Below are 27492 nucleotides of genomic sequence, written 5' to 3' on the forward strand. Positions count from 1 at the left end.
TCCTTCCTACCTAATTCCACTCTAGTAATCTCACTCCATCTGAATTATCCTTTCTCAGTAATTCAAGATTGGCCCTCGTTCAGGGAAATGCAGGCAGGAAATAGTTAATAAATTCTGTTAATACAAAAGTAAAGCAGGTTTCTTATCATAATCGCCACATAACTATTCACAGAAATCATTGAAAACCTCCATTCTCTCTGCTACTAAAAGAATCCTAACTGATGCCTAAGACAAGCCCAACCTGAAGGTAACGAACTCCAGTTTGCCTTCACATGTGCTCCTATGAGTTGAAATATGTTTTCCAGACCCGTATTTGTTCAAATATCTGTTTATTCCAGCTACACCAATCACTGTAATTATGCAATAAAAATGAAATTTTATAAACTGATTACATATGAATGCAAAAAGAAAGGCATTCCTGTGAAAAAGAGCTGTTCCTTTCAGAAAGATTTGCTAAAAACGACATACACATAACATTGTGCTACAGGCACGGACAACGAGATAACTCTAGAGTATCAGGGGAAAGTTATCATTAAAACCTTAAAAGATTTAGCTCTCAGATTATTTTACAATTATTTTTAAATCCATGTGCCTCTTGAAAGAAATTTGACCTGGTGTTTATAAGTGAAGCAACAGAGGCGTAGTTAATGGAAGTAACAATATGTGAAATTCCAATCTACAGACCATTTCAGGAAAAAAAAAAGCCTTGGCCATAAGTCAACATATTAGCTTTTCATTCTTATATAACAATTTTAGATACATATGAATGATATTTTATAGTTTTCCATTTTGATTAACATTCTCACTTGTTCCAATCACTACTGGATTGAATCAAATCAAGGTAGATTTCACTGTACTTACTATGTTAGGACAACACCCAGTATAAGCACTGAGTAATATAAAATGCATGTTTAATTTATTTTAATTTAACCTCAAAACCTACAGTTATAATTTCCCTTTATCCTGATTTTGTCACCACACTGAGATCTCCCTGAAACTCTAGCATATAGCATTACTAACTAAAAAGCACTCAATGCCCCAAAGAAATCTTTTCATTATTATCACCTGAGGCCTAGAAAAAGAAAAGAATAGATTCCTAGTCTATTTTGTGTGCACAAAGCCAGGACATCTCTTTCTTAGCAAAAAGTTAATAAATTTACCCAAAACAGAAAATTGTACCCGTAAAACAAGTAAAGTAAAACAAAAAACCTCTAAAACCAGAACTGCATGGACAAGAACAAAGAAAGGTCTTTCAACTTGAAAGAAAAATTTTGTGGGACGCCTGCATGGCTCAGTCTATTTAGCATCCAACTTTGACTCAGGTCATGATCTCACGATTCATGAGTTCGAGCCCTGCATCGGGATCTGCTGACCTCTCAGAGCCTGGAGCCTGTTTGGGATTCTGGGTCTCCCTCTCTCTCTGCCCCTCCCCCACTCGCCTCCCTCTCTCTCCCTCTCTCAAAAATAAATAAACATTTAAAAAAAGAAAAAAAATCGTAAATAAGTCAATATTTCTTGGAAGAAAGAAGCTAATCTGCCAAAAGGTATCTTACTTGTTTTTTTTATAAGTAGACTCAATACCCCATGAAAATCTTATTTTGTATAGAAGACTGAAGTTAGCTGAAATGACAAGTTTTCAGCTTCCTCATTTTGACTGAACTTGTTTTTCTGGATTCCACCCTTGGTGTCTCCTTGGGGCCCAGCTATCTGGCCCAATCAGGCCATTTGGGAACAAACACCTGTGTTTAGAACTCGCTGTTGACACAACAATCTGAGTTATGTGGTGATTTCTTAAAGGATAAATAGATGTGCCACTTCCCGGATTTCACAGAAGCCACCTTACTCGAAGCAGGCTGCCATGACCAGCCAGTCTCAGGGGATCCACCAGCTCCTTCAGGCAGAAAAAAGGGCCAAGGACAAGCTAGAGGAAGCCAAGAAGAGTAAGTCTCCGTCCTGTCTTACTTATAAGGGATTTGTTACAAAATGATTGAGGCGGGTGCAACGAAATGAGCATGGGCCTTTAGGGGCAGACAGACTCTGCTTCAAACCCTGTTTCCACCACACCCTCAGAAAGCTTGGCCAGTTCACTGAAACTACCCAGTCATATGTCCCTCTGGCTACCCAGAGGACGAAGTTCTCTAACCCAGATCCTCCAGAGAGGTCATGTGCTAAATGAAATGACAGTGGACATTGAGTTTACAAGGAGACAAGGCCTTGAGGCTTGTCTCTGCACCTTCCTTAATGCTGCCACGCCTCAGTTTCTCAATATTGTGAAACGGTTAAGAGATAGACAACTTCCAGACTGAATCTACTTGTGAGTGAACGTGAGCAAATTACTTACCCTCTGTAAGCATCAGCTTCTGTTCCTATAAAATTGTGACAGTAACAGTTAACAGTTGGTTCCCATCCCTCTTTAATATTGGCTTTTAACTGCCAATATTTTTTAAATATTTCCATTTTATTCTCATTTTCTAACTTTCTTTTTATGTAGTCATGCATCTCTATATTAGTACAGAATGATCTCAGTAAATGTCAACCCCCTTCCTATGCTCTTTGATATTCACCACAACCATATGAATGAGATGTTACTATTATTTCCACATTATGTATGTAAAAACTGAGAATTCATCATTTGCCAAAGGTCATATTTTAAAGATAGAAAATATCACGCAGGCACCATGCTTAATTCTTACTTTATTTACTCACACCAACTCTTTTGGCAAAGAGGAGAAATGATGCTCAGATAAATCAGGCAACTTGCCTAAAGTCACACATAGTACAAATGGTACAGAGGAGATCTTAACAACTGCACTATACAAAACTTTCATAATTTTCATAATGAATAAACTAACATGTTGTCAATGAACAACTCGAATTTAGGAATAAGAACTACGCTTTTTCCACTATCCTGTTTCATATCACATTATTATTTAATCTATAATAATTTGTGTCTATTAGCTTCTTCCTAATGACATGTCTTGCCCCTGCAATTAGATTCAAAATTCAGTAAGAAGTGGCCCCGTCTTAAAAATGTTGATGCAACTCTTCGGGTGAATATAGTGATAGGAACAGAGTACGTAGTGCAAAAGCTTGTTTAGATGTATGGAATGGGATGCTGCAACAGTGCATTATAATGCAAGAGAAGAAACCAGGAGCGAGGCACTACTCATTCCACAGGGTTTTTTGATCACAGGTAAAATCATTTTTCTTTCTTAAGTTGATCTCTTGAGCGGTGGGCAATGTAACTACCAACAGCGGCAAAAGGAGGACTTCATCATGTGGAAGGTGCTCAAAGAGAAAAGGAAGGAGAAAAACTTAAGACAAACTTTACCTACTTCTCCATTTCTTTTTCTATAACAAACCATGCAAATGACTGCAAAATGGTATGAATGCAGAGTAATTTTACAGAAAACAAAGCAGTCAAGGACCTGCTGATTGAAGCAGTGTAGAAAACTTCCTTATCTTTTATGCAAATTTTTAACCACATTTAGAACTTCCAGAACAGAAGGCCAACTTATTTTAAGATGTTAGAATTGCATTACCTTTGCTTCCTCATCATGGAAAAAGCAAAATTACAATATTGAGTACATTAATCCTATCATATGATTCAGTTGCTTTTTGCCAGTGTGTCTTTTGCAAAGCCGTTCGAGAAGAAAGGCTTTGTGAATCATGCAAGTTGTTTGGAGGAGAGGACCACTCAAAACTTTCTAGACACAGATTTCATAGTAAAAATAAAAGCCAACCTTGCTTGCCTTTCGGCGAGCGAATATGCTGTCCTTGGACAATCTTCCCCAGAAGGCAGTGTTGTAAACCACATATTATCTTATTTTCATACAAAACATTCATTTGATTTGCCAGTAACTTGAAGTACTTGTGTACTTTTTCCCTTGGTCTTCAATCATAAATATTCAAGCCAATATGCAACCAGTAATCATAAGTATCCAGGCCATAAAAACATTTTGGAAAATATTTTTTCAAATGTTATTTCCACAACCAACTTTTGCGCTGTATTTTACGGAGAATGTCAGTCTGTCCTCTTTGCCTCACAAAGCATAGGCTTTAAGGACAGTTTTCTCCAGATAGTAGCTGCTTGCTTACGTAGCTATCAGCAGGTAACAGTTTTTGGTTACAACTTCAGTTACTGCACCCGTCATACTGACTTCTCAAGCATTCTGTAGCAAATAAAATACTACCTTTTGTACCTGGTATTTTGCCACCTTTCTCATATTTCACTGGTTTTGTAATTTATTAATTTATTTAATTTAGTAAATATTTATTGAGTGCCTACTGTTTCCAAGCCATTTTGTTATATACACTAATGAGTAGACCTAGACTCTTCCGTGAACAATTCTAGTGAGATAAATGCATAAATGAACATAAAAAGGAGAAAGGAATAATGCCATAAGAGGTGCAGATAGCCATCATTTTTGTAAACCCATATATTTCACTTTTTCCCCCCAAAAAACAATGCATTTGAATATCTGACAATAGTTTCAGATGAAAACCGATACATCGCAATAGTGGCCACCATCATGGGAAGTCTAGGATCACTTTCTCTTTGTTAAATCCATTTATGTGAAAGCTTCTCAGAAATCTGCACATGGAAGGGCTCCTTAATATATATCTAAAAGAAAGAAAGAGAAAAAGAGAGGGAGAGGGAGACAGGGAAGGACGGAGAGGGGGGAAAAAAACAATGGCAATTCACATGTTAATCATTTTAGAAAAATGCAAGATTAGTAAGGTAGTATATTTATATATAATGCTGCAAAAATATTAATATATTCCATTAAAAAGGACTGCCTTGGAGCTCAGTGAAGTTGCTGAGGTATAATACAATATGAGGTATAAATGCTTTGCCTTAAGGGATATAGATAAGAGTTTGTAGACTTGATGTATCAGGAATTCTCCTGAAGGCTGCTAGGTCTCTGGAAATGAAATGTACAGGTCTCTGCTCTCAAGACACTCACTGGTCACGAGAGAACATTGTGGCTGGGCTGATGTGAGGGAAATTGGTGAGCAGACTCAAAAAGTTGGGCTGTGAAACAACAGAGTAGAAAAAGCACTGGTTTTTTTCTTATGTTTCCACATCTCTGAGTTTGACTCTTTTTTAGATAGAAATACAAGATATATATATGAAATATATAAATATCAGATATATATATATATTTATATATATGCCATATGTATGATGGATGGATAGATAGATAGATAGATGATAGATGATAGATAGATGGCCATGATGTTTTAAGGATCAGAAAACTATACCTAAGATAGAGTATAATCAAAATAGTTATTTTTATTTTTAACTAACATAATATGTATACTTATATATTACTATAAGGAATAAAAATAAGAGAATGGAATAAAAGATTAGGACGATCTAATTTTTTTTTTTTTTTAACAACTGCTGCTAGTTCTGGGTCAGCTTTTCCTGTAATGAGGGAGAGTTGGACTGCCTCTAGCAGATGGCTAGAAAAGCTCAGATATCGGCCTGTGTTTACTGATTACAGATTAAATTATATTTATCAGTTAAGACACAAATTTTTACGTGCAAAATAGTCTTGCTGTTAGGTCGATTTTAGATGGAATCACAGTAGTTTGGCACTATTTTAAATTACCTTACTTGAAATTAACACCTTCTGCCTTAAAAATTTGCATGAATCAAAACATAAAAGTGAGTGTGTGGGCCCAAGGCAAGTTACATATTTTACAGCAGAACATCAGACCTGTCCTGGAGTTCCAGGTATGGGCAACTGAACTACTTTCAACGGAATTAGATTAGAAATTCAAGGTACCATCATCAATAGGCAGAAAAAAGACTTGTGTTCCTCTGAAATATATGGTATTTTTACTTGTAGTTATGGCTTGTTATGAGATCAGCATTCATTCCGTTTACACCCATTGAAACTTGGAAAACTCTACAGCTCTTTTGAAATGCTCAAATACACGTGACTCAACATCACATAGAGAATCCATAATCCCTAATTATTTCCAAAGATGAACCATAGCCTTTCTCACAAATAAACACTCAGTCTATCTACTTTGGCAGCTGACAAAAATAGTGTTTAACTCAAAATTAGAACTTGTATTACAGAATATAGATTGGAAGGTGTGGTAAACAATGTAAATGTTCAAATCTGAACATGAGAAAAACTGAACAAGTAGGTATATTTAAAATGTTCTACAAGCAATAGACAATCTTAATAAAAGTGAAGGACACACCTAGAATTTTCTGCCAAGATGGTGTGGTCAGTGCTCGCTTTCTGGATCTGGTCTGCCTGGATCCAAATCCAGTTTTTGCCTCCTACTGGGTGGGTGAATTGGCCAGATTATCTTTGAACCTCACTGTGTCTCAGATTCCTTGGCCTCAAAATGGAGATAACACTATCTGCCTCATGGAATTTTCAAGACTGCCTGAGTTAATATGTATAAAGGACTTAAAACACTACTTGGCACATAGTAGGTGTTCAATAAATGTTAACTATGAATATTCTTCCACTACTTAACAAAAAGAATTCTGTCAAAAAGTACAGCAGAATAATAGAGCTCCACTGATCTCTGAAGCACAATCTTCTATGAGGGCCTCTCTGAATTATACTTCAGCGCAAAATAAATAGTTAAGACAATATTTTGACTGTCTACTTCGATGATACATCAGCTAATATAATAATGCAGATTCGTTTGTGTTGGGTCTATAGGACACCAACCATAAATATTTTTTTTAAATCATCTAGTTGCCTATTTGCTTCCAAGTAGACAGATATTCCAAATTATTTAAACAAGCACCTTGATTTGATTTAATAAATTCTTCTCTATGCAAGTGAATACTTTGGTTCATGAAGACATGGCTTTTAATAAACTAATAAAATAAAAGTTGTTATATTAGAATTTCATGGCCCTGTCTTGTGTGTTTTGTAGGCCTGTAAATTTTTTCTCTTTTTTTTTTAACAGTCCACAGACTAATGGGGTATTTGTAAGTATATTGGACTTTCATTTCTTCAAGTGGGACATATTAAAACAGCCACAGAACATTTTCATCTAGGAATAGCAATTGATTATATTCAATCCAGAATCTACACAAAACTACTAACGATTTTTTTTTTAATAAGGAAAATACAAGTACAAAGAATTGCAAAAGAAATACCAAGGAAGCAAAGATATGAAATGAGAGATTAGGGTCGGCAGAGAAACTGTGTAACCAAAGGAACTCTGCTGCTCTGTTTTTCTGGTGACATGACTTTATCCAATGTTTGTAGCAAGTGAGCAAATAATGACATTCTTTGAACCAGGTTGGTTTTATCATACTATTCACAATCCCCAAAAGCCAAGGAAGGTTGTTGTTGTTTTTCTTCTGCACAACAGAATAAAAATGGCTATTCGTAACAGACCGCAATCTCCATTCACAAAGTGCTCTTTGTTTTCACATCAAGTAAGGTAGCCTCTGTTCTGTTCATGCATATTTTTGTCAGGTGGCTCATTCACTTGGATGTCTACTCTCCCTGCCACGCACATGGATACCTGGCCTTGCTTCCAGTGCTCAGCTGACACTCCAGTCTATTTCTTGTGCGCCCCTGTATTAGTTTCCTAGGGCTTCTGTGACTATTACCACAAACAGGATGGTTAAAAAAAAGAAAAAGACCAGCAATGTATTCTCTCACAGTTCTGGAGGCCAGAAGTCCAAACACAAGGTGCTGGCATGGTTGGTCCCTTCTGGAGGCACTAAGGGAGAAGAATCTGTCATGCCTCTCTTCCAGCTTCCAGTGATTGCCAACAATCCGTGGCCTTCCTTAGTTTGGAGCTGCATCATTCTAATCTTTACCTCTGTAAGTACAGACCTTCTCCCTTATGTGTCTTCTCTGTGCCTCTTCGTCTCTATGTCCCAATTTCCCTCTCCTATAAGGACACTCCTATAAGATGTAGGCCCCATCTTAATTCGGTATGACCTCATCTGAACTTGATTGCATCTGCAAAGACCTTATTTCCAAATAAGGTCACCTTCATGGGTACCAGAGGTTAGGATTTAAACATATCCTTCTGAAGGACACAATTGAACTCACAACATCTTCTGTCAAATCCACTCGACTGACTGTCTTGAGCCTTTATCTTCTTTGTTCCCTTTTGTAAAAAGGTGCCTGTATTCCTTGTGTCTACCTTTTTTTATTCAAATTTCTCATTATTTTTTTTTATTTGAGTGTAGCTAACACACAATGCCACATTAGTTTCAGATGTACGATATAGGGATTCAACTTCTCTATACGTTACACTATGCTTACCACAAGGGTAGATACCATCTGTCACCATACAACGCTGGTCCAATATCATTATCTATATTCTTTATGCTGTGCCTTTTATTCCTGTGACTTACTCATTCCATAACTGGAAGTCTGTCTCTCTCATTCCTCTTCACCCATTTTGCCAATCCCCCCCCCACTCTTCCCTCTGGCAACCATGATTTTGTTCTCTGTACTTATAGGTCTAATTCTGCTTTTTGTTTATTTATTCATTTGTGGCTTTGTTTAGATTCCACATATGAGGGAGATCATATGGTACTTGTCTTTCTCAGCCTGACGGATTTCACTTAGCATAATACCCTCTTCAACCAGATTGTTGTCGCTGTAACTCCAGCAAAGTTCCCTTTGCCGAGACCACAAATATTGTTAACCTTTTTATTAATTAGATATCTCGGTCACAACTGGATCCCTCTCTCATCTTTGAAACTTTTCCTTCATTTGACCTTGGGACGCCACTTTCACAGTTGGCTATCTGTCATCTTTCTAATCTCTAAAGTTGGGGTCCCAATTTGAACCTGTTTTCTTCTATATCTGTAGATATTGCCTATGTGATCACATCTAACCCATGGCTTTAAAAACCAGCTCCATAAATGATGATTCCTAAACTTGCTATTTCCAGCCCTGGTTGCTTCTTCAATCTCCAAAATCATACGAACATCAGCCTTCTCACTACCGTCGCTAGTTGTTTACCAGGCATCTCAGTTAAACTGCATTCTTAACTCTATTCCCAAAATCAAATATTGGAGTCATCATTGCCTTATCTCTCTCTCTCATGTTCATCCATCAACTCTGCCTTCAAAGTATATATAGCTTCTTGCTAATTCCTCTGCTACTTTACCATTTCCAGCAATCGTTAACATTTATCTGAACTATTGCAATAGATTGCAAACTGGTCTTCCTGATTCTCTCTTGCCCCTACAATCTATTCTCACCACACCGGCCAAAGAAATTCTTTTAAATCATATGTAGTGTTATGCCCCACCTTTGCTAAATACCCTTCATGAATTTAGCATCTCAAGGACCAAACAAGCCTTGTCGTGCCCCATGAGCTCTGTGTGACCTGCCGTCACTGCTACCTCTCTAGTATCGTCTCCTAACTTTCAGTCATCTTGTTCTCTTTCTTCCAGCCATGATAGTGTTTTGCTGCTTCTCGAGCATGTCACATACCCAAGGTTTTTGCATCTGCTGTTGCCTCTACTTGGAATGCTCTTTCCCTTCAGATAGCTGCATGGCTAATTGTCTTATTCTTTTAGGTCTCTCTTCATATATCACTTCATCCAAAAGACAAGGCTTACCTAAGTTAACACCGTCTCTCTATCCCTTAGGCTCCTTCTTTCTTCTTCATAGCACTTATTATCACTATCATATCATAAACTCTGTGTTTTTTTTAATGTTTATTTATTTTTGAGAGAGAGAGAGAGACAGAGCATGAGTGGGGGACGGGCAGAGAGACAGGGAGACACAGAATCCGACGCAGGCTCCAGGTTATGAGCTGTCAGCACAGAACTCAACACGGGGCTCCAACTCACGAGCCATGAGATCATGACCTGAGCCGAAGTCGGACGCCCAAACAACTGAGCCACCCAGGTGCCCCTAAACTCTCTGCTTTCTATCTCCACCTAATACGTTCAAATTACAAGCTCCATGAGAATAGAAAGTTGGTCTGTTTATGGTTTTCACTGCTGTATTTATAGATCTAGAAACAGCGTGTGGCACAAAGAGGATATTCAGTAATATTCGTTGCTTAAATGTCTCTTTTTTCCATTCTCTGTAGCATTTGACACTGTTGGCCACATCCTTCTTGAATGTTTCTTTGATTTCCCCTACTCCTCTGACCACTAACTCTCAGGCTCTTCCTGAGAGTCCTCCTCCTTTTCTTATCTCTTGAATGTTGGCAGCCCCCCAGTTTGAGACCTTAGCTCTCTTTTCTCCTCATTCTGTACACTCACCCTTGGTTGCAGTCCAAATCCTATCCCTATGACTAGCACATGTACAAACCCAGACGACTGACATCCATTTCAGAACTTGCTTCTGGATCCAAACTTGTCTGTCCAGATGCCTTAACTATCTCCATTTGGATATCCTCAGGGAAGCCCACAGAGGCTTTTCTAGTGACAGCCTCAGGACTTTTCCTCAAACTCACATTGTATTAATTATCTTTGTTCTTAATCAAAGTTCCCCCAAAACTGGGCTCATTTTCCTAATCATGATTAAAAATAATCAAATAGCTGTTCTTTGTCGAGCATTTTAATTACATTTTTTTTTTCCTAAAACATCTAATGACTTATTGCGGTAAATTATTAAATCTGTTTTATAGATGAGAAAACTCAGGCGCAGACACACGAATTTGCTTAAGGTTACAAAGCTTCTAATATCTTACTGCCGTTGTGCCTAGTGTATAATTTTGATTCTCTTCTGAAATAATAATAGACATCCCATCATCCTCATCCCTAAACAAATTCCAAAACCAATATAACAATCCAGTCAACAGAACAGGGTCTCTGTGTCTCAAGGGCTCATTCGCATTTGGGACACTCAATTTACATGGCCTCTCCTAACCACAAAACCAGGGAGATCCCATCCTTCACATTGCACTCCCTCCTCCCAAATTGAGTTTTACCTGCCCAAATTGAGTTTTTAATTCTTTTCCTACAAATCACCTGGAAATCAATTCAAACATCTTTCCCCCTCTCTTTCCCTTCCACAAAATTTCCCGTAAAATATCTCAATCAGGGCATGTTGAATGTAGGGCATATTTGCATGACAAGCCACATGTCTAAAAAATGAATACCTTTATTAAGGTGTAGCCATTTACAAAGAGTGTCCAAAACTAGCTTAGGAAGGGTCTCTGTGCTTTGTTCTAATCTCCAAAATGAAATATTCATCCCCATTGCCGTCCTGCCTAAAAAGTCAGCTCAATCATCCCCTCCTGAGAAGTCTCCCCTGACCCCACTTGGCAGCCTCCTCTGACCCCCCCCGTCTACATATCTGGGTCCAGTTGTTTATATTTTGACTTACCCTAATAACATAATTTTTAAAAACTTTTTTTTAACAGTTATTTATTTTTGAGACAGATAGAGACAGAGCATGAGCAGGGGAGGGTCAGAGAGAGAGGGAGACACAGAATCCGAAACAGGCTCCAGGCTCTGAGCTGTCAGCCCAGAGCCCGATGTGGGGCTTGAACTCACGGACTGCGAGATCATGACCTGAGCCGAAGTTGGACGCCCAACCGACTGAGCCACCCAGGCGCCCCAAAAAACTTTTTTAATGTTTTATTTGTTTTTGAAAGCAAGAGAGACAGAATTGGGGGGGGGCGGGGCGGAGAAAGAGGGAGACACAGAACACGCAGCAGGCTACAGGCTCCAAACTGTCAGCACAGAGCCTGACATGGGAATCGAACTCGTGAACCGAGATCGTGACCTGAGCCGAAGCCTGACGCTTAACCGACTGAGCCACCCAGGCGCCCCTGTTTACCCTAATAACATAAGACATAACACGACTATTGGGATGGACGGCAAGCACTGATTGTCTAGAATTTAAGTAATGAAAATTTCCATAAATGTGTGATTTTCAATTGCCATGGAACAAACAGAACCAAAGCATATGTTCCATTGTTTTCCTACTTGATTACATGTATTCTTCACAATTTTATGTATTTTGCATTTTCTTCTTGGAAGCCAGAGCACCATGTACACATTTCCAAATTACACTGTATTCGTGCAAGGACCATACCACGTGCATTTCTCTATCTTCTATTTGTAGCCCTATGCAGAATGTATAGTAAGTGTTCAATAAACAATGAAAGAATAATGGATGGACAAATCAAAACCATCCTTTCCTGCACAACTCTGGAGCACCTGCTTTAGTAGTATAAGATAACCACGTCTTCTAAAGCAAACAAGCCCTGGGCCTGATAAGCCTGTATGACCTTGTAGGAAGTTTGGGACCAAATATTTGATTGTCATATTTAAAATCTGGACTGTTCCATATGATCGTCCTTATGTTTGATACAGACAGTATTGAGAAATAAGAATATAAACCTAAATGCTTAGGTCCCAGAATACTTTTAATGCTTAAGAAGGTAAGGCATAATATTAAAATTTGGAAATCTTCCTACAGAGACAGAGAAGAAAGCTAGAGGTTAATGGAAGTTGATTTCATGCATGCATTTTGCTTCACCTCTAGTCAAACAGCAGGCTTTAGGCTCCAGTTTCTTCCACTGGATTAAATCAGGTGTAGCATATGCAGGCTCTCACACAGCGGCAGCTGCTGCGTCTGTCCAGAAAATGGCTGTGCCAGCAGCAATTTCCCTGTGGCTCTCCTATTTAATTGAATGAGAACCAGCAGGTGACTGGTGCCATGACGGGGGAATCACAGACACACTCTGAGCCTGTCACTGTATGATGGAGCTAATATACAGCCTTTTAAGTAGAGCACTGGATTCTGCTCCAGGGTAGGGCACACAGAGCTTTTCCTATTATTATTATCATTATTTTTTTTTAATGTACTAGAGTTGTGACTTTGAACCCAATATTTTTATATATTATGTAATTAACGTGGAAGAGTAGTGACGTCTCAGGTCATTTGTTTTATAAGTGATTATGAATCCTACAACCCATTATTACCAACAAAACGTTAATACACGTTAAATATATGTTTGTCCTAATGTTAATGACAGCCGTGATAAGAAAGAAGGCTGAGGATCAGGGGATAGTTTCCCCTATCAACATATTGTGCATTTGTTCCGTGAATAGTGTTTAGCTGCCACAAAATGGTTAGAAATGTGGAGAATTAAGGAATCTGTAAACACAAAATGATAATGAGCATTAACTAAGTAGAAAAAAAGTAAGCAGTGTTGTTAATGTTCCGTGAAGCCTCAAGCATCAGAAGAGCACTAATTTTCACCAGACCTTGGATTTTATAGAGAGTAAAGACGTAGCTAAATGTCTGCTCTGCATGAGGCTTACTCAGTCCCATTCAAGGACAATAGGCATTAAAAGAGACACGTCAGTTTGTAACTCGGGAAATCTATCTTTATTCCGCATATATGTACAGTAACTGGCAAAACACCACATGCTTCGCAGGGAGAGAGCTTCAGGAACCATTTACACTCAAATGCTACAGAGGTATGTAAAAGTGAAGGCATATAAAAACATGTATGTATGTGGATGACAGAAGTTTATGTTAAGATTTTCTTTCACGCTGCTTAATGAGAACACGCTTACTTAGTTCAAGGTCTGCACAATATAACAGTTGACAAAAATTCTAAGCAAAAGCTTGAGACACTATCAGAGAAACTGTTAAATAAGCAAAAGAATGAAGGCATTTAACTGAAATTGAAGGACAATGGGTTCAGATAAAAAAAAAATTAATACAGTTTGGAGTTTCTTTAAAGTTTTAATGACCACAAAGCATTAGTACCTAACCCCCTGAAGGTGCTGGGGGGCATAGCAGCAATTAATATTAGTCTATAACCCCCCACCCCAAATTTACTCTGGTTGTCAAAAAAAAAGTCATGTGTCTAGCTAATGATCCCCGCAGCATTGTATTTGTCTGAAACTTTCATCTACATTGCTGTCTGCTGGCTTAAGGCTTACACCTTTGCTCTTAATAAAAGAAAAGAGAGCTATTTAACTAAGTCTCCTAACCATTAAAAACAATTGGTTTTACAGCCACTTTCAAGTCCCCCTCAGAGAAAGCTACTACAAAAAAATACCTACTTTGATGTGCTGTGGGGCTTAATCAGACATTCTAGAGTCAACAAATGCTAAGAAAAAAATCCCAATAAAATGCTTTAAAAAATTGTAAGTCAGTTTGATAGAGTCTGAGTTGCATGTTTGTAGTGTTTTTGGAGATCTGCCAGTGTTAAATCGGATCCAGTTGGTGTGGACTGAAGTATTCCTGGCAGCAAATCAGGACAGAAAATCTGACCAAATAATGTCTTTCCGAGTAAGTGACAGCTAAAATCTGTTCTCTGGCTGTTACTGCTGTGAGTAAATGGGCAGATATTTTATTTAAACATGTAAGTGTGAAAGAAAGTTGTCATTTCCATGCTCTAAAAAACCCAGTTGAAAAAGTAAGGTGTTTTTCAATATTGTTCTTTAATGAACTTCACCATTTTAGAGAAATTTATCAGGAAAACAATGTAGACCTCGCCTATTTTATTTTTTTAGAATTGAAGTTTGAAATTCCATGTCAATTAAAAAATTCATTCCTCCTTTGCCCCTGTTAATATTCAGGGAAAGAGAAGCGATTGAAGCAAGCTAAGGAGGAAGCCATGGCAGAAATTAACCAGTACAGAATGCAGAGAGATAAGGAGTTTCGACTGAAACAATCTAAGGTAAGTAAGAAAGTTAGCACAGCTTTTCTATGTGGTGTAGATTATAATACATTAATATTCAAGAGGTGTAATGCAGAATATCAAGGGGGAAAAATACAACGGATTGAGCAGACACAGTTCAACTAAGCCTGAACATCAGACTAAATCTTATACGTTACAGAATTACTGATTTTACATGTTCACTTTCCAGACTTTTCGATTTGCTGTCTAAAGTATCAATCAATAGTGAATGTCTAATATGTAGTCCATATTAAAAATCATATTTTCAAATATTCAAACTGAAGGGACTGGTTAAAGTATTATTCCCACCACAGATGATGAACACATTTTATTAAGAAAAACACTTCAGAAAACATATTTTTTTGTCTACTATTATTTACCACTACAATCAATAAAAAGTGTTTCACACTGTTATAGAATGAGTTTCTTGGTCAACTTTCTTTGGTATATTCAAGATTTACAAATGACCAAAGTAGAGGGGCGCCTGGGTGGCTCAGTCGGTTGAGCGTCCGACTTCAGCTCAGGTCACGATCTCGAGGTCCGTGAGTTCGAGCCCCGCGTCGGGCTCTGGGCTGATGGCTCAGAGCCTGGAGCCTGCTTCCGATTCTGTGTCTCCCTCTCTCTCTGCCCCTCCCCCGTTCATGCTCTGTCTCTCTCTGTCTCAAAAATAAATAAACGTTAAAAAAAAAAATGACCAAAGTAGATATGGCAGATTCAGCAAATTGCTACAAAGTCTTCTGGTATTTTTTTTTATTATTTCTTTTTCAATTGTCTGGCTTCATTCAACAAATGTTTCATGAAAATATTTTTAAAAGGTTTTTCCTCCACTAGCATTTTAAATATATCTATAGTTTACAGTGAAAAAAAAAGTGCATGAAAATTTCAGAACCAACATCCTCCTTTTCCTACTGTGATATGACTATAATTTTTTTTTTAAATTCTGTGTGTTACAACTAAAGTTTATATGATATAAGGGTTTTTCCCCCCAATAGAAACATAAGTAAAGGCTGACATTGAAAGATGAACTTCAAGCACTTTGGAAATCCCCTTACTTACAACTTTTATTTTAGTGGGAGTAGATGTGGGGCTGGTAGAGGGTCAGGGAAATCGAATCCCGTGATAGGAAAAACTTTTCCAGGGGGCTCCTTCTTAAAAGAAAAAGTCCTTCCCAGAATGAAGTGGACCACTCAGCAAAAATAAATTCTTCTCATCAGTCTTTCAAAAATAGAATCATAAAATCCTAGATCTATACATGTGTATACAGCCCTCCGTGATTGGCCCTTGGCTATCTCTCTAACCTGTCAGTTCTGAAAATGTCATGCACCCACTTTTTACTGTGAACTGCAGATATTTTTTAAATGTTCGTGTAGGGAAAAGCATTTCTTTATATTCTTATGAAAGATTTATTGAAAGAAACCAGCCAAATGAGAAGGAAATCACAAGGAAATACCAGAACACTTTTCAGCAATGTGCAACAAGATCTGCTTTGGTCATTTGTAACGTTTTCTACTACTTTTGTCTCCACTTGGTCTCTTTCAGCCATATCGGTCTTCCTGTTCTTCCCCAAACAGATTGAACACACGACTTCCAACTGTGCCTTTGCACATACTGTATTTGCTCCCTGGAATCATTATCTTCTAGACATATTCATCCTCCTTCAATCTCTGTTCATTTGTTAGCTCATCTTTCAGATCACCTTATTTAAAACTGTGTCTTTCATTAGAAAAGAAAGTAGTTTTCCATTATATTCATATCATGTAACACTACTAGATACATCATATACTTACATTTTTTACTTATTGCCTGTCTTTTCTTCTGAACTATAAACACCAAAACAATAAGGCCTATGTGTTGTTCTCTGTTATTTTCCCCAACAATGAAATAGTGTCTGTTCCATAGTAAGTACAATAAATACTCATTGAGAGAATAAGTAACTAACATTTCTTCTGTGACTTTATCTTTCTTATTGAGTCCTGTCATGACCCATAACATATTGGGACCTGAGAAAATAGTTATCCCTAATACCAGTCAGCATTTATTATTTTATGCAGGATACTTCTGATGTACTTATATCTCTAAGTCATAACAAAACTGACTGTAATTTTAGAAAGTAACTGGGTTAAATCTCTTGAACTGTTATTTCTTCAGAAGAATCTCATAAGATGTAAATCTGGCTCAGGATATTCGTTCTCTGCTTTGGAAAATAATTAAAACTCCTCATTGCTCTCATAATTAGAGCTCTAAGCCAATTTTACAGCTAGTTGATCAAAAGCTCACATCGAAAGGTCAACATGTTTAGGCCTCCGCTAACTTCAAGCATATTGTAAAACCATTAGCACAGATATTCCTTCCTTGGCATGACCTCCATATGTCAGACATATTGCTATTCCAGTTAAATCTCATCATCATTAACCCAGGGCAAGTAGGAGGTCTGGGAGGAGACCCAAGAAGCCAGTTTTCTGCCTGCTGTGGGTGAGACACCTCGATGTTACTTTTTTCCGTTGTGTCTTAGCTCTTGTTAATGTATGTGCTGTTTCCATTCCCCTGACATATCAACAAAAGCAGGTATCCCAATGTCGGTTGTATAACAACAAATATTGTTTTATTGAAGATTTATTTCTCCTTCCTTATCATTGCTACCAAATATAACATCTTCTACTAAAGAAGATATGACATTGCTAAAAGGAATCGGACCACAGTGGAAACATTAAATCTATTATTAATGCAGAAGTTAGAGGGATCATGAATCCCAACAGGAGAAATGAAAATAGTCGCCTGGAGCATAATGATGATTTTTCTATCTTCATCTTTCTTCCTGAGTTCATATCATGAAAACATTTTGTTTCCTTGAAGCAACCATATATTGAGCATGCCAAACGGTGTTTTGCTTATGATGGTGGGACCCGAACTTCTGCTTTCCCTTAGACAGGAACATTTGAACAATTTATAAAGAAACGTACTGAATGTTGAAAGATTTCACCACCATCAGTCATTTAGCTGTAAATCTATGTGTATCAGTCTCAACACTGAAGTTTTGAAAATCAACAGTGAGGAGTCCTTAAAGGGTGCCCTTTGATCAAATGTACCCACCCCATGTCACACAATGATCAACTTCTAATTTCTGTAGTGTCCTAAGCATTCAGATAGAAGGCTTCTGCCAACGAGAGCAATAGAACACAGGTAATAAGTTCTCTGTAATATCTAGAGATCTGATCGTTCTATTCAGTTCAACAAATATGTATTGGGCATCCACTTTGAAGTGTTTGAGGCACTTGTAATATCTAGAGATCTGATCGTTCTATTCAGTTCAACAAAAATGTATTGGGCATCCACTTTGAGGTGTTTGAGGCACTCGTAATACATCAGTGGACAAGATGCCACTGATCCTTTGTGGAGCTTATGTTCATTTCTTTACTCACCTGCATGGTTTAAATCAACACTGTCTACAGATATAAAGGTATGGAATTCTTTCCATGGAAGGCCGTCTAAAATAGTATATGGTGCCAGAGGGGAGGTGAAGGGGTTTAAGAGGACACTTAATGAGCCCTGAGTAATATATAGAATTGTTGAATCACTATATTGTACACCTGAAATTAACATAAGATTGTATGTTAACTATATAAGAATTTAAAATAAGGTAAAAAATAAAGTAAAAACAATAGTGTATGGTTAGTTATTGGTATAGTAATGTCTAGGGAACAATGTAGAAACTCAAATTACTGTGCATCAAATAAACTCAGAAAAAATATTATATTTAATTATGCAGGATGAGACATGAGATTATGAGCCTTTTTTAAAGGGTATTCCAATGTTTCTGAAAGTGTATAATGGCTTTAAAAAACTAGAAAGTGCAAGCAACACAATCAGTGAAAAATCACTAACATTTCCTGATTAGTCACTCAGTGCTAGGCTCCTTGCTATGTATCATCTCTACTATAATCCTTTCAGAAAATTATCATGTTGTCTTAGAGAACCACATTAAGAACACAACTAATAGTAGTAGCTGTCATCTGTGGATTAAACCTGCACTGTCAAAAAGGGTGGCCACCAAACAGACACATGAAAAGATGCTCAACATCACTCATCATCAGGGAAATACAAATCAAAACCACATTGAGATACCACCTGACACTGGTCAGAGGGCTAAAATTAACAACTTAAGTTGGCAAGGATATGGAGAAAGGGGAGCCCTCTTGCACTGTTGGTGGGAATGCAAACTGGTGTAGCCACTCTGGAAAACAGTGTGGAGGTTCCTCAAAAAATTAAAAATAGTTACCGTATGATCCAGCAATAGCACTACTAGGAATTTATCCAAAGGATACAGGAATACTGATTCATAAGGGCACATGTACCCCAATGTTTATAGCAGCACTATCAACAATAGCCAAATTACTGAAAGAGCCCAAATATCCATCAACTGATGAATGAATAAAGAAGATGTGGTTTATATATACAGTGGAATACTACTTGGCAATGAGAAAGAATGAAATCTTGCCATTTGCAGCAATGTGGATGGAACTGGAGGGTATCATGCTAAGTGAAGTAAGTCAGTCAGCGAAAGATATGTTTTCACACATATGTGGAATTTTAAAAACTTAACAGAAGACCATGGGGGAAGGGAAGGGGAAAAAATAGTTTCAGAGAGGGAGGCAAACCATAAGAAACTCTTAAATACGGAGAGCAAACCTAAGGGTTGATGGGGGTGAGGCAGGGGAGAGGGGAAAAGGGTGATGAACATGAGGAGGGCACTTGTTGGGATGAGCACTGGGTGTTAGAGGTAAGCGATGAATCATGGGAATCTACTCCCAAAGCCAAGAGCACACTGCATACACTGTATGTGCACTAACTTGACAGTCAATTCTATTAAAAAAAAAAAAAAGTGGCCACTTCACATATAGCTAATGAAACTTGAAATGTAGTTAGTCCACATTAAGATATTCTGTAAGTATAAAAGACATACCAGATTACAAAAACTTCATATGAAAAACAATGGAATAATTTTTGTGTTGCTTGTACATTAAAATAATAATATTAAGAATATAAGCTTAAATAAAAAATATTATTAGGGGTATCTGGGTGGCTCAGTTGGTCGAGCATCCGACTCTTGATTTTGTCTCAGGTCACGATCCCAAGGTCATGGAGTGTGGAGCCTGCTTAAGATTCTCTCTTTCCCTTTGCTCTTCTCCCACTCACGCAGATGTGTGTATGTGTGTGGGGGAGGTGGAGGAGGGGTATGCACACGTGTGCACACGTTCTCTCAAAAATATATATATTACGAAAATTAATTTTACCCAGTCTTTTTACCTTTTGAATGTGACTCTAGAAAATTTAAAATCATTTGTATGATTTGCTTTGTGGGTCATATTACATTTCTATTGGACAGCTTTGAAATAACCTAAGGTTGAGGGGCGCCTGGGTGGCTCAGTCGGTTGAGCGACCAACTTTGGCTCAGGTCATAATATCACGGTTTGTGGGTTTGAGCCCTGCGTCGGGCTCAGCGCTGACAGCTCGGAGCCTGGAGCCTGCTTCGGATTCTGTGTCTCCCTCTCTCTCTGCCCCTTCTGCACTCATGCTCTGTCTCTCTCTGTCTCAGATAAATAAACATTAAAAAAAATTAAAAAATAAAATAATAAAATAAAATAAAATAAAATTGAATTAAATTGAATTAAATTTAATTTAATTTAATTAAAAAAAAAGAACCTAAGGTTGAAATAAACTTTTCCAAAGTCCTACAGGATAGTGCAGAAATCTAACCTAATAATAGCTATTTTAACACTGCTCCAAAGAAAAAAATGATAATAATTTTATAATAGTTTGTCTTTTAAATATTTCAACACTTAAAACATTGGATTTAGGACTTTTTTTAGTGGGATAGAATCTCACTTAATATAGTAGCTTTAGAGGAAAAAAATGATTTTGGTAGAATTATTTTGGTAAATAGTTCTCTTCCATTTTTAAACTTCTACCTAGCAAGAGAAATTCAGTCCATATGTCTGCTCCTTGTATGCTCACTTATCTCAATGTTATTTTATAAAAGTTACTTGATGTCTTAGAAGCTATATTTCCTTAAAATGATTTTCTTTGAACTGGGAAGCCCTTATTGCATGGTATATAAACAGAAAAGAACTTGAACCTGATAGCTTTCAATTGTGTTTGATTTCAAGTTTAAGACTCAGAAAGATAATGCGAATTCTAGAATTTAGAATAGTCTAACAACCCTGAAATAGAAGTCAATCATTAGTGGAGTCTCTTGGACTGAACTTAATGCATACCTTCCTTGTGTGTAAACATTCACAGAAGAGAAAAACAAACAAAAAACAGCTGTGTTGCCTTAACAATACCATGTTTAAGAAAGGCTGAGTTTACAAAGGAGATGAATTAGGAGTTGATTGCTTTACAAAGGGTAACTTTTCAAAGGATTTCACTGAAGAATTCCTTTAAATTAGTAACTCCCCTGGTGAAATTATATTTTGGTCAAATCTCTTGGAGATAAATGGAAATACTGGGAATCACTGTCGATAAAAGAGTAACCAGAAAGATATATTAAACTGTATCTAAATATATAATGTAAGTAAATGGACAAGTATATCTTAATATGAAAGAAATCCACTTTATATTAAAATTTTCAAAATTATCTATTATCCAAAAAGAGATACGCATGCATGTAAAAGTACCTTACTGGGCATATCGTGACTATATCTTCCTGGAAAACAACAATTAATCAGTTCAGATAATATATTTAAAAAATTGGCAAATCAGTTATTTGCTCTTTGAAAACCAGCACAAGGGGTTTAATGATGTCTTACCACTTTACTTTCCAGAATTTTAATTCAGAAAAGTAAGCAATGGGGAAGATAGAGGAACTGAATGGCAATTCTTACAAATATATGAAAAATGCAGTACAGGAAAAACCTCCCGAATATGGAGGATGATTGTGAATGTGCCTCCAATTTGTACTGTGTGGGGACCAGCCTAGAAGTAGAAGTAACTGACCATAGCCACCTTTCATTTTTTAACAAAGTTTATCCATCCCACTTATGGTATTGGTGATCGTATCCATTCTCTGAGAAAGTTCTAGAAAAATAATACACAATGTGTACACTCTAGAACAATCTTTAATAAATAGGCCAAAACAAGTTTAAGTAGTAGACCAGTTACACTTTACTATGGATAGTGTGGTGAATTCTGTCCGTTGTATTCTGTCAGGTAATGGGGTCTCAAAGTAATCTCTCAGAGGAAGTAGACGAGCGAACACTCGGGAAGATAAAAGAATTGAATGGAAGCTACAACAAGTACATGGAAGTCGTGCTGAAACAGCTGTTGAACATGGTTTGCGACGTGAAGCCGGGAATCCACGTAAACTACAGAGCTACCCACTAAACGTGCACCCTACTGCTCAATAAATGGTATGTGCATGAAATTTGAAATGTAAATCTTAAATTCACTAGACATTTACAGATTTCAATGTGACATAATTCACACATAAGCACTGAATTTAAAAGCAAACAAACAAAAAGTTGTTATATCTTTCTTGGTAACAGGCGTGACTTGTCATTTAACATAAAGTAAATCAACCGGCAGAGTAACATATTTTTTGACACTTGGCAGAAAAATGTGAACCTGGCCACTTTTTAGCGAGTATGAGGTTTAGGGGGAAAAAGATGCTTCTTCTGAGCAATTTAGAAAATGTTTTCTTTGTTGTAGCTGTTAAAAGATCATTTTTAAAGAAAGATTTCTATCTCAGACAGATACAAAATGAACAGATGTCAAGGATTTTGTTTAAGTCATTAGTGAGGAAACCAGTCATTAATCAATGAGGAAATCAGTAAGATGTTACCACTAATTCAAAGAACAGTAAGAATGTCATAGATACAGAAATGATAGAAAACTAGATAAATGATAGATAGATAGATAGATAGACAGATAGATAGATGATAGATATAGAGGCACCTGGGTGGCTCAGTCTGTTGAGTGCCTGACTCTTGATTGCAGCTCAGGTCATGATCCCAGGGTCATGGGATCAAGCCCCACCTTGGGTTCCACTCTGAGTGTGGAGCCTTCTCCTCTCTCTCTCTCTCTCTCTCTCTCTCTCTCCCTCTCTCTCTCCCTCTGCCACTCTCCCCCTAAATAAGATAGATGATAGAAAGATAGAGATTAGAGAGAGAGAGAGAGAGAGAGAGAGATGATACAGAAAAAGACATGAGTTGGTTATGTAACCATTCTCTCTGCCTACCTTCAACTAACCAGATATTCTTCTTTCAACTATCATTTTTTTATTTTTATTTTTTTAATGTTTATTTATTTTTGAAGGAGAGAGAGAGAGCATACATGAGCGCTAGTGGGGGAGGGGCAGAGAGAGATGGAGACGCGGAATCTGAAGCAGGCTCCAGGCTCTGAGCTGTCAGCACAGAGCCTGATGTGGGGCTCGAACTCAGGAGCCATGAGATCATGATCTAAGACGAAGTAGACACTTAGCCAACTGAGCCAACCAGGCGCCCCTCAATTATCATTTTTTAAAAGAGAAAAGTGAATGATAATTAAATGAGCTGTTAGCATAGGTGTTTAGGCTTAAAAACAATCAATCAATCAATCAATAAAACAAACAAAAAAAGCCCCAGCAGATGTAGCAGGTTAGTATGTATTATGAATTGAATGTTTGTGTCCCTCCCAAAATTTATATGTTAAAATCTAATCCCCAGGGTCACTGTATTTGGAGGTGGGCCATTTAATAAGTAATTGAGTCAGGAGAGTGGAGCCCTCGTGATTAGAATTCGCGCCCCTATAAGAAGACACCAGAGAGCTAGTTCACTCAGAGAGGAGAAGTTGGCAATCTGCAACCCGGAAGAGGGCTCTCACCAGCCCCTGACCATGCTGGTACCCTAATCTCAGACTTCCAGCCTCTAGAACTATGAAAAATAAATTTTTTTGTTATTTATAAGCCACCCAGTGTGTTTGGTACTTGGTTATAGCAGCCCCCGCCCCAAACTGATGCAGACAGTATGCCATTAGCCCAGCCACCTAGACGGTAATCACTAAATTCTTTTTAGGTACTGGGCACTTTAAGTACAACGTATGAATTACCTTGATCCCATTATTGTGTGTTGTGTTAGCACGCATCCCTGTTTTACAAAATGGGAAATAGCAATTAAGGAACTTGTCCGCAGTTGCTTGAATGACAGTGACATGGGACTTCCAGTCTGGCCAATGACTCCAATGTCCTCACCCTTCATTACTTACTCCCCGAAAAGTTTCTGTATTTACATCATTAAGAATCTCTGAGTACTCTGCTTTTCCAAGAATATATGTAGACAAAATTTAGTTCCAGTTGAAACAAAATTTAACTGGTAAATTTTAATCATTACCAAATTATTCAATTCCAAATATAGACTAAAATTATTCTAAATGATCACTGTTTTAGATTAACCTACACTAGATGTAGGTCCCCCTCTAGCAGACCAAATTAAAATTTTACCACATAGTCTTAAATCTCAGAAACATTCAATTTTATATTGACATTGGGCAAATGGACGAAAAATTTAATATCATTTGTTTTTCCCAACTTGTTGGGCAAGGAAACCCAAACAGGTTAGTTTTTTTTAAATTTCAAATAGATTTCTCTATTTGCCAGAAAGACAACTGATTCTCCAATTAATGACCAGAAGGGTATCAACCTTTCCTAGGAACGATGTCCTTTTAGTTTTGGGGGGTAGAGGGGGAACCAAGGTAAGACATCAAGTAAAGTTGCCTCCCTCAAATGAGGACAGCCACGGAGGATTTCCACTTTAACACAGATTTGGAGATTTTGATTACTCCTTCAGAGGTGAGTTATGTAAAACAATGACCAAAACTGCACTTTTGAAAAATTGCCATGTGAAAAGATAATTCTAAAAGACATAGCCTTGTGATTTGCCTTACATATCTTACCTCACGAAAAATATCTTAAATACCTTATTATGAAAACTATCGAGATGTCAATTTTCTGTGTAAGAACAGCTTGAATATGTAATCTGGAACACACAAGTTGATAATAAATTCCTGAGCCTACACGGGATGGTTTTTTTAGGCTTACATGCAATAGAAATACACTAAAATCGGTAGAGGATTTTTCTCAGCAGTAAAGGAGCTACGACAGCCGAAAGACATGGTGAAGATTGGGCGTCACTAGCCTGTGTGTCTGATCCTGGCTGTGCCCCACACTCTCTATGTCCTGTTGGCAACTTACTCAATCTCGCTGGTCTCAGATTCTTAATGGCATTCAACTAAATGATCTCTATAGGCCCTTCAATATTCAATTCTACATACTAAATCAGACCATTTGCAAAAGTCAGTACTCATTACCTGTAGTTCTCTCACTTCTGTAGTATTTGTTAATGTTTTTAATGACCCCACATCTATTCTCAACATCTGAACTATTTCAGAACATCTCCCCAAAGTGTGCCACTTTGGCATGTGGGCTATTTTGAGCTGAAGGCAATCAAGACCCAGCAGACTCAAGAAAAATCTTTACCTCTCCCTTAAACTACCTACAAGAATTTGAGAAAGAGAGCTATTACCAAGAGATAACTTTTGCATCTACATGACCTACCTGTGTGGCAGGACAAACATCTAATTACCAAACATCTGCTCCTTTTATTATCCTGTGAATCACCCTCCTTCTTTTTGAAACTCCAGGCCCTTATCTCATCCCCTCGTGTAAGATGGCATTTAAGCTTCAATTGTCCTCGGGTCTAATCTTCTCATGGGCATCCTGTATGTGTGCAATTAAATTTATTTTCCTTCTGTTAATCTGTCCTATATTAATTTGATTACTAGACTATCCAAAGAACCAAAAAGGATGGAAGAAGCAAACATACTATGTTGGCAGGAATATGTGGTGATCTCCAGCATTCTTAGCTCTGTAGCTCTGTAAAAGTGTAGTTTTTACACTCAAATATGGTTTCACATCTATGCCTAACTGAATGAGTCATTTTTCAAGAGCTCTCACACTCCCACAGATGGCTAAGCTGCCAGGTTTTACTTTATTTACATATGAAAAAGGTTTTACATATTTCAGAGACAACTCACTTATCTATGACAGCTTCCTCAGTCACAAAAAAAATGTTGACTTTTTTTTTGCACAGGTACTTATCCTAAAATAATTTTCCTGTTCATACAGGTCTTCACACAGAAATGGAATAAAGTAAGGATGTGTTTAATCGTCCTTCGTCCTTCCTTTGATCGTTGGCACGATCAGAAACTGCAAAATGAAAAATGACTCCATTCTAAAAGCAAAGCCATGCAATTTACAGGATGTAGAGGAATAAAATGGTTTCTAATTTGTTTCTCTGTATTACACACAAACACGCACAAAGTCAAGAATTGCCACCAATAGATCAGCACTATTATTTTCTAGATGAACAGAACTAGGAGAATGGAGTTGGCCAGTGTATGAAAACCTGCCAATTTCTAAATCTCCAGATGAGGCCACTCTGGAAACATCCAATCCTCAACATGGAAAAATCCAACCTAGATCAACAGAGGTCAACAGAGCCACATTACCCACGGCGGCCCATAAACACATAAGTGAGAAAAGTGAAGACCATATAAACCACTTAGAAGACCTACAGTCTCAAGAGCAATGACAAATTGTTATTTTAAGCCACAAAGTTTTAGGGTGATGTGTTATGAAGCAATAGCTAACTGATATCCCCATTAGCTATCGCTTTAAAAGAGGAGGGAGGACAATAAGACAGATATGTGACTGTCAGACTCAGATCTGTGAAGGAGGCCTTTGAGGAGGAAATGCATAGTGAGCAAATGACAGACACCAGCTACAGGCTAACTAGAACACTATGAAAATGGTCAGAGATGGGGCTACCACATGAAGGGGAGATGTGGCAAACGAGTTTTTGTTTGGATAGGAAATGCGAGAGCATATTCGTACACCAATTGAAGTTCTCCCAGAGAAGAAAATATTTCTCTAAAGAACAGAAGAAAACTGTTGCGGAAGCAAAGTCCCTGAGAGGGCAGGAAGCATAGGATTCCCATCTGAAGTAAAAGAGTTGACCTGACACTAACAGGAAGATGACATACAAGTGGAGTTTGACATACAAGTGGTAGGTAGGTCTAGCAGTAGGGAAATGAGAAAGTTCCTGTCTGATTGACCGGTGTTTTCAAAATAAATATGAGGGAAATGATTAGCCGAGAATGAACAGAAATTTCAGGAGACTTACCCAGACAAGAGAAGGAGTGAATGGTTGTTTTAGAAAGTGACCAGATGACGGTGCTGGGGAATTATAATAAGACTGTCAAGCAGGGTTGAGTGTCCAAAGGAGACATATCGTCGTACTTGTAAAATGAAATAAAGTCAGTTGTGTGCTTTTGTCTGGTGATGGGGAGCTGCTCAGGTGCAGGCATGGGGGAGGCAGAGTCTGGTTCCACCTCTCAACTGCTGAACTGAGACCTGACATCAGCTCCCTTGTTCTTTTTCTTTCAGCTCTCAAGTTGAACTGGGATAATTCTCCTCGGAATGGATACTGTATTCCTAAATTTAAAGAGAACAAGATTATGGGAAGGAAAGTATGATAAAATAAAGCTAAGAATCTAAGCACAGAGGCCATTAAAAATGTAATGATTCTGGGGCACCTGGATGACTCAGTGAGTTAAGCATCCGATTCTTGGTTTTGACTCAGGTCATGATCTCACAGTTCATGAGTTTGAGCCTTATGTCAGCTCTGGCTGCCAGTGTGAAGCCTGGTTGGGATTCTCTCTCTCTCTCTCTCTCTCTCTCTCTCTCTCTCTCCCTCAGTCCTTCTCTCTTTCTCTCTCTCTCTCTTTCAAAATAAATAAACTTTAAAAATGTAATGCTTCTATTTCATCCAC

General features: G+C 37.7%; 1 protein-coding gene across 1 annotated transcript; it reads left to right on the forward strand.

Annotated features, from left to right (window-relative positions):
* The first annotated feature begins 1741 nt into the window (after nt 1-1741).
* ATP6V1G3 (ATPase H+ transporting V1 subunit G3) lies at nt 1742-27297 on the forward strand. Its single transcript, XM_047077272.1, has 4 exons — nt 1742-1940; nt 14531-14631; nt 21838-22037; nt 27107-27297. Exons 1-3 carry the CDS (start codon nt 1859-1861, stop codon nt 22009-22011), a joined length of 357 nt encoding a protein of 118 aa, XP_046933228.1. The 5' UTR covers nt 1742-1858; the 3' UTR covers nt 22012-22037; nt 27107-27297.
* The last annotated feature ends 195 nt before the right edge of the window (nt 27298-27492 follow it).

Source organism: Lynx rufus, unplaced genomic scaffold (assembly GCF_022079265.1).
Source record: "Lynx rufus isolate CCGP_SWC_20201006 ecotype Redwood Valley unplaced genomic scaffold, mLynRuf1.p SCAF_15, whole genome shotgun sequence".
Classification (NCBI taxonomy): domain Eukaryota; kingdom Metazoa; phylum Chordata; class Mammalia; order Carnivora; family Felidae; genus Lynx; species Lynx rufus.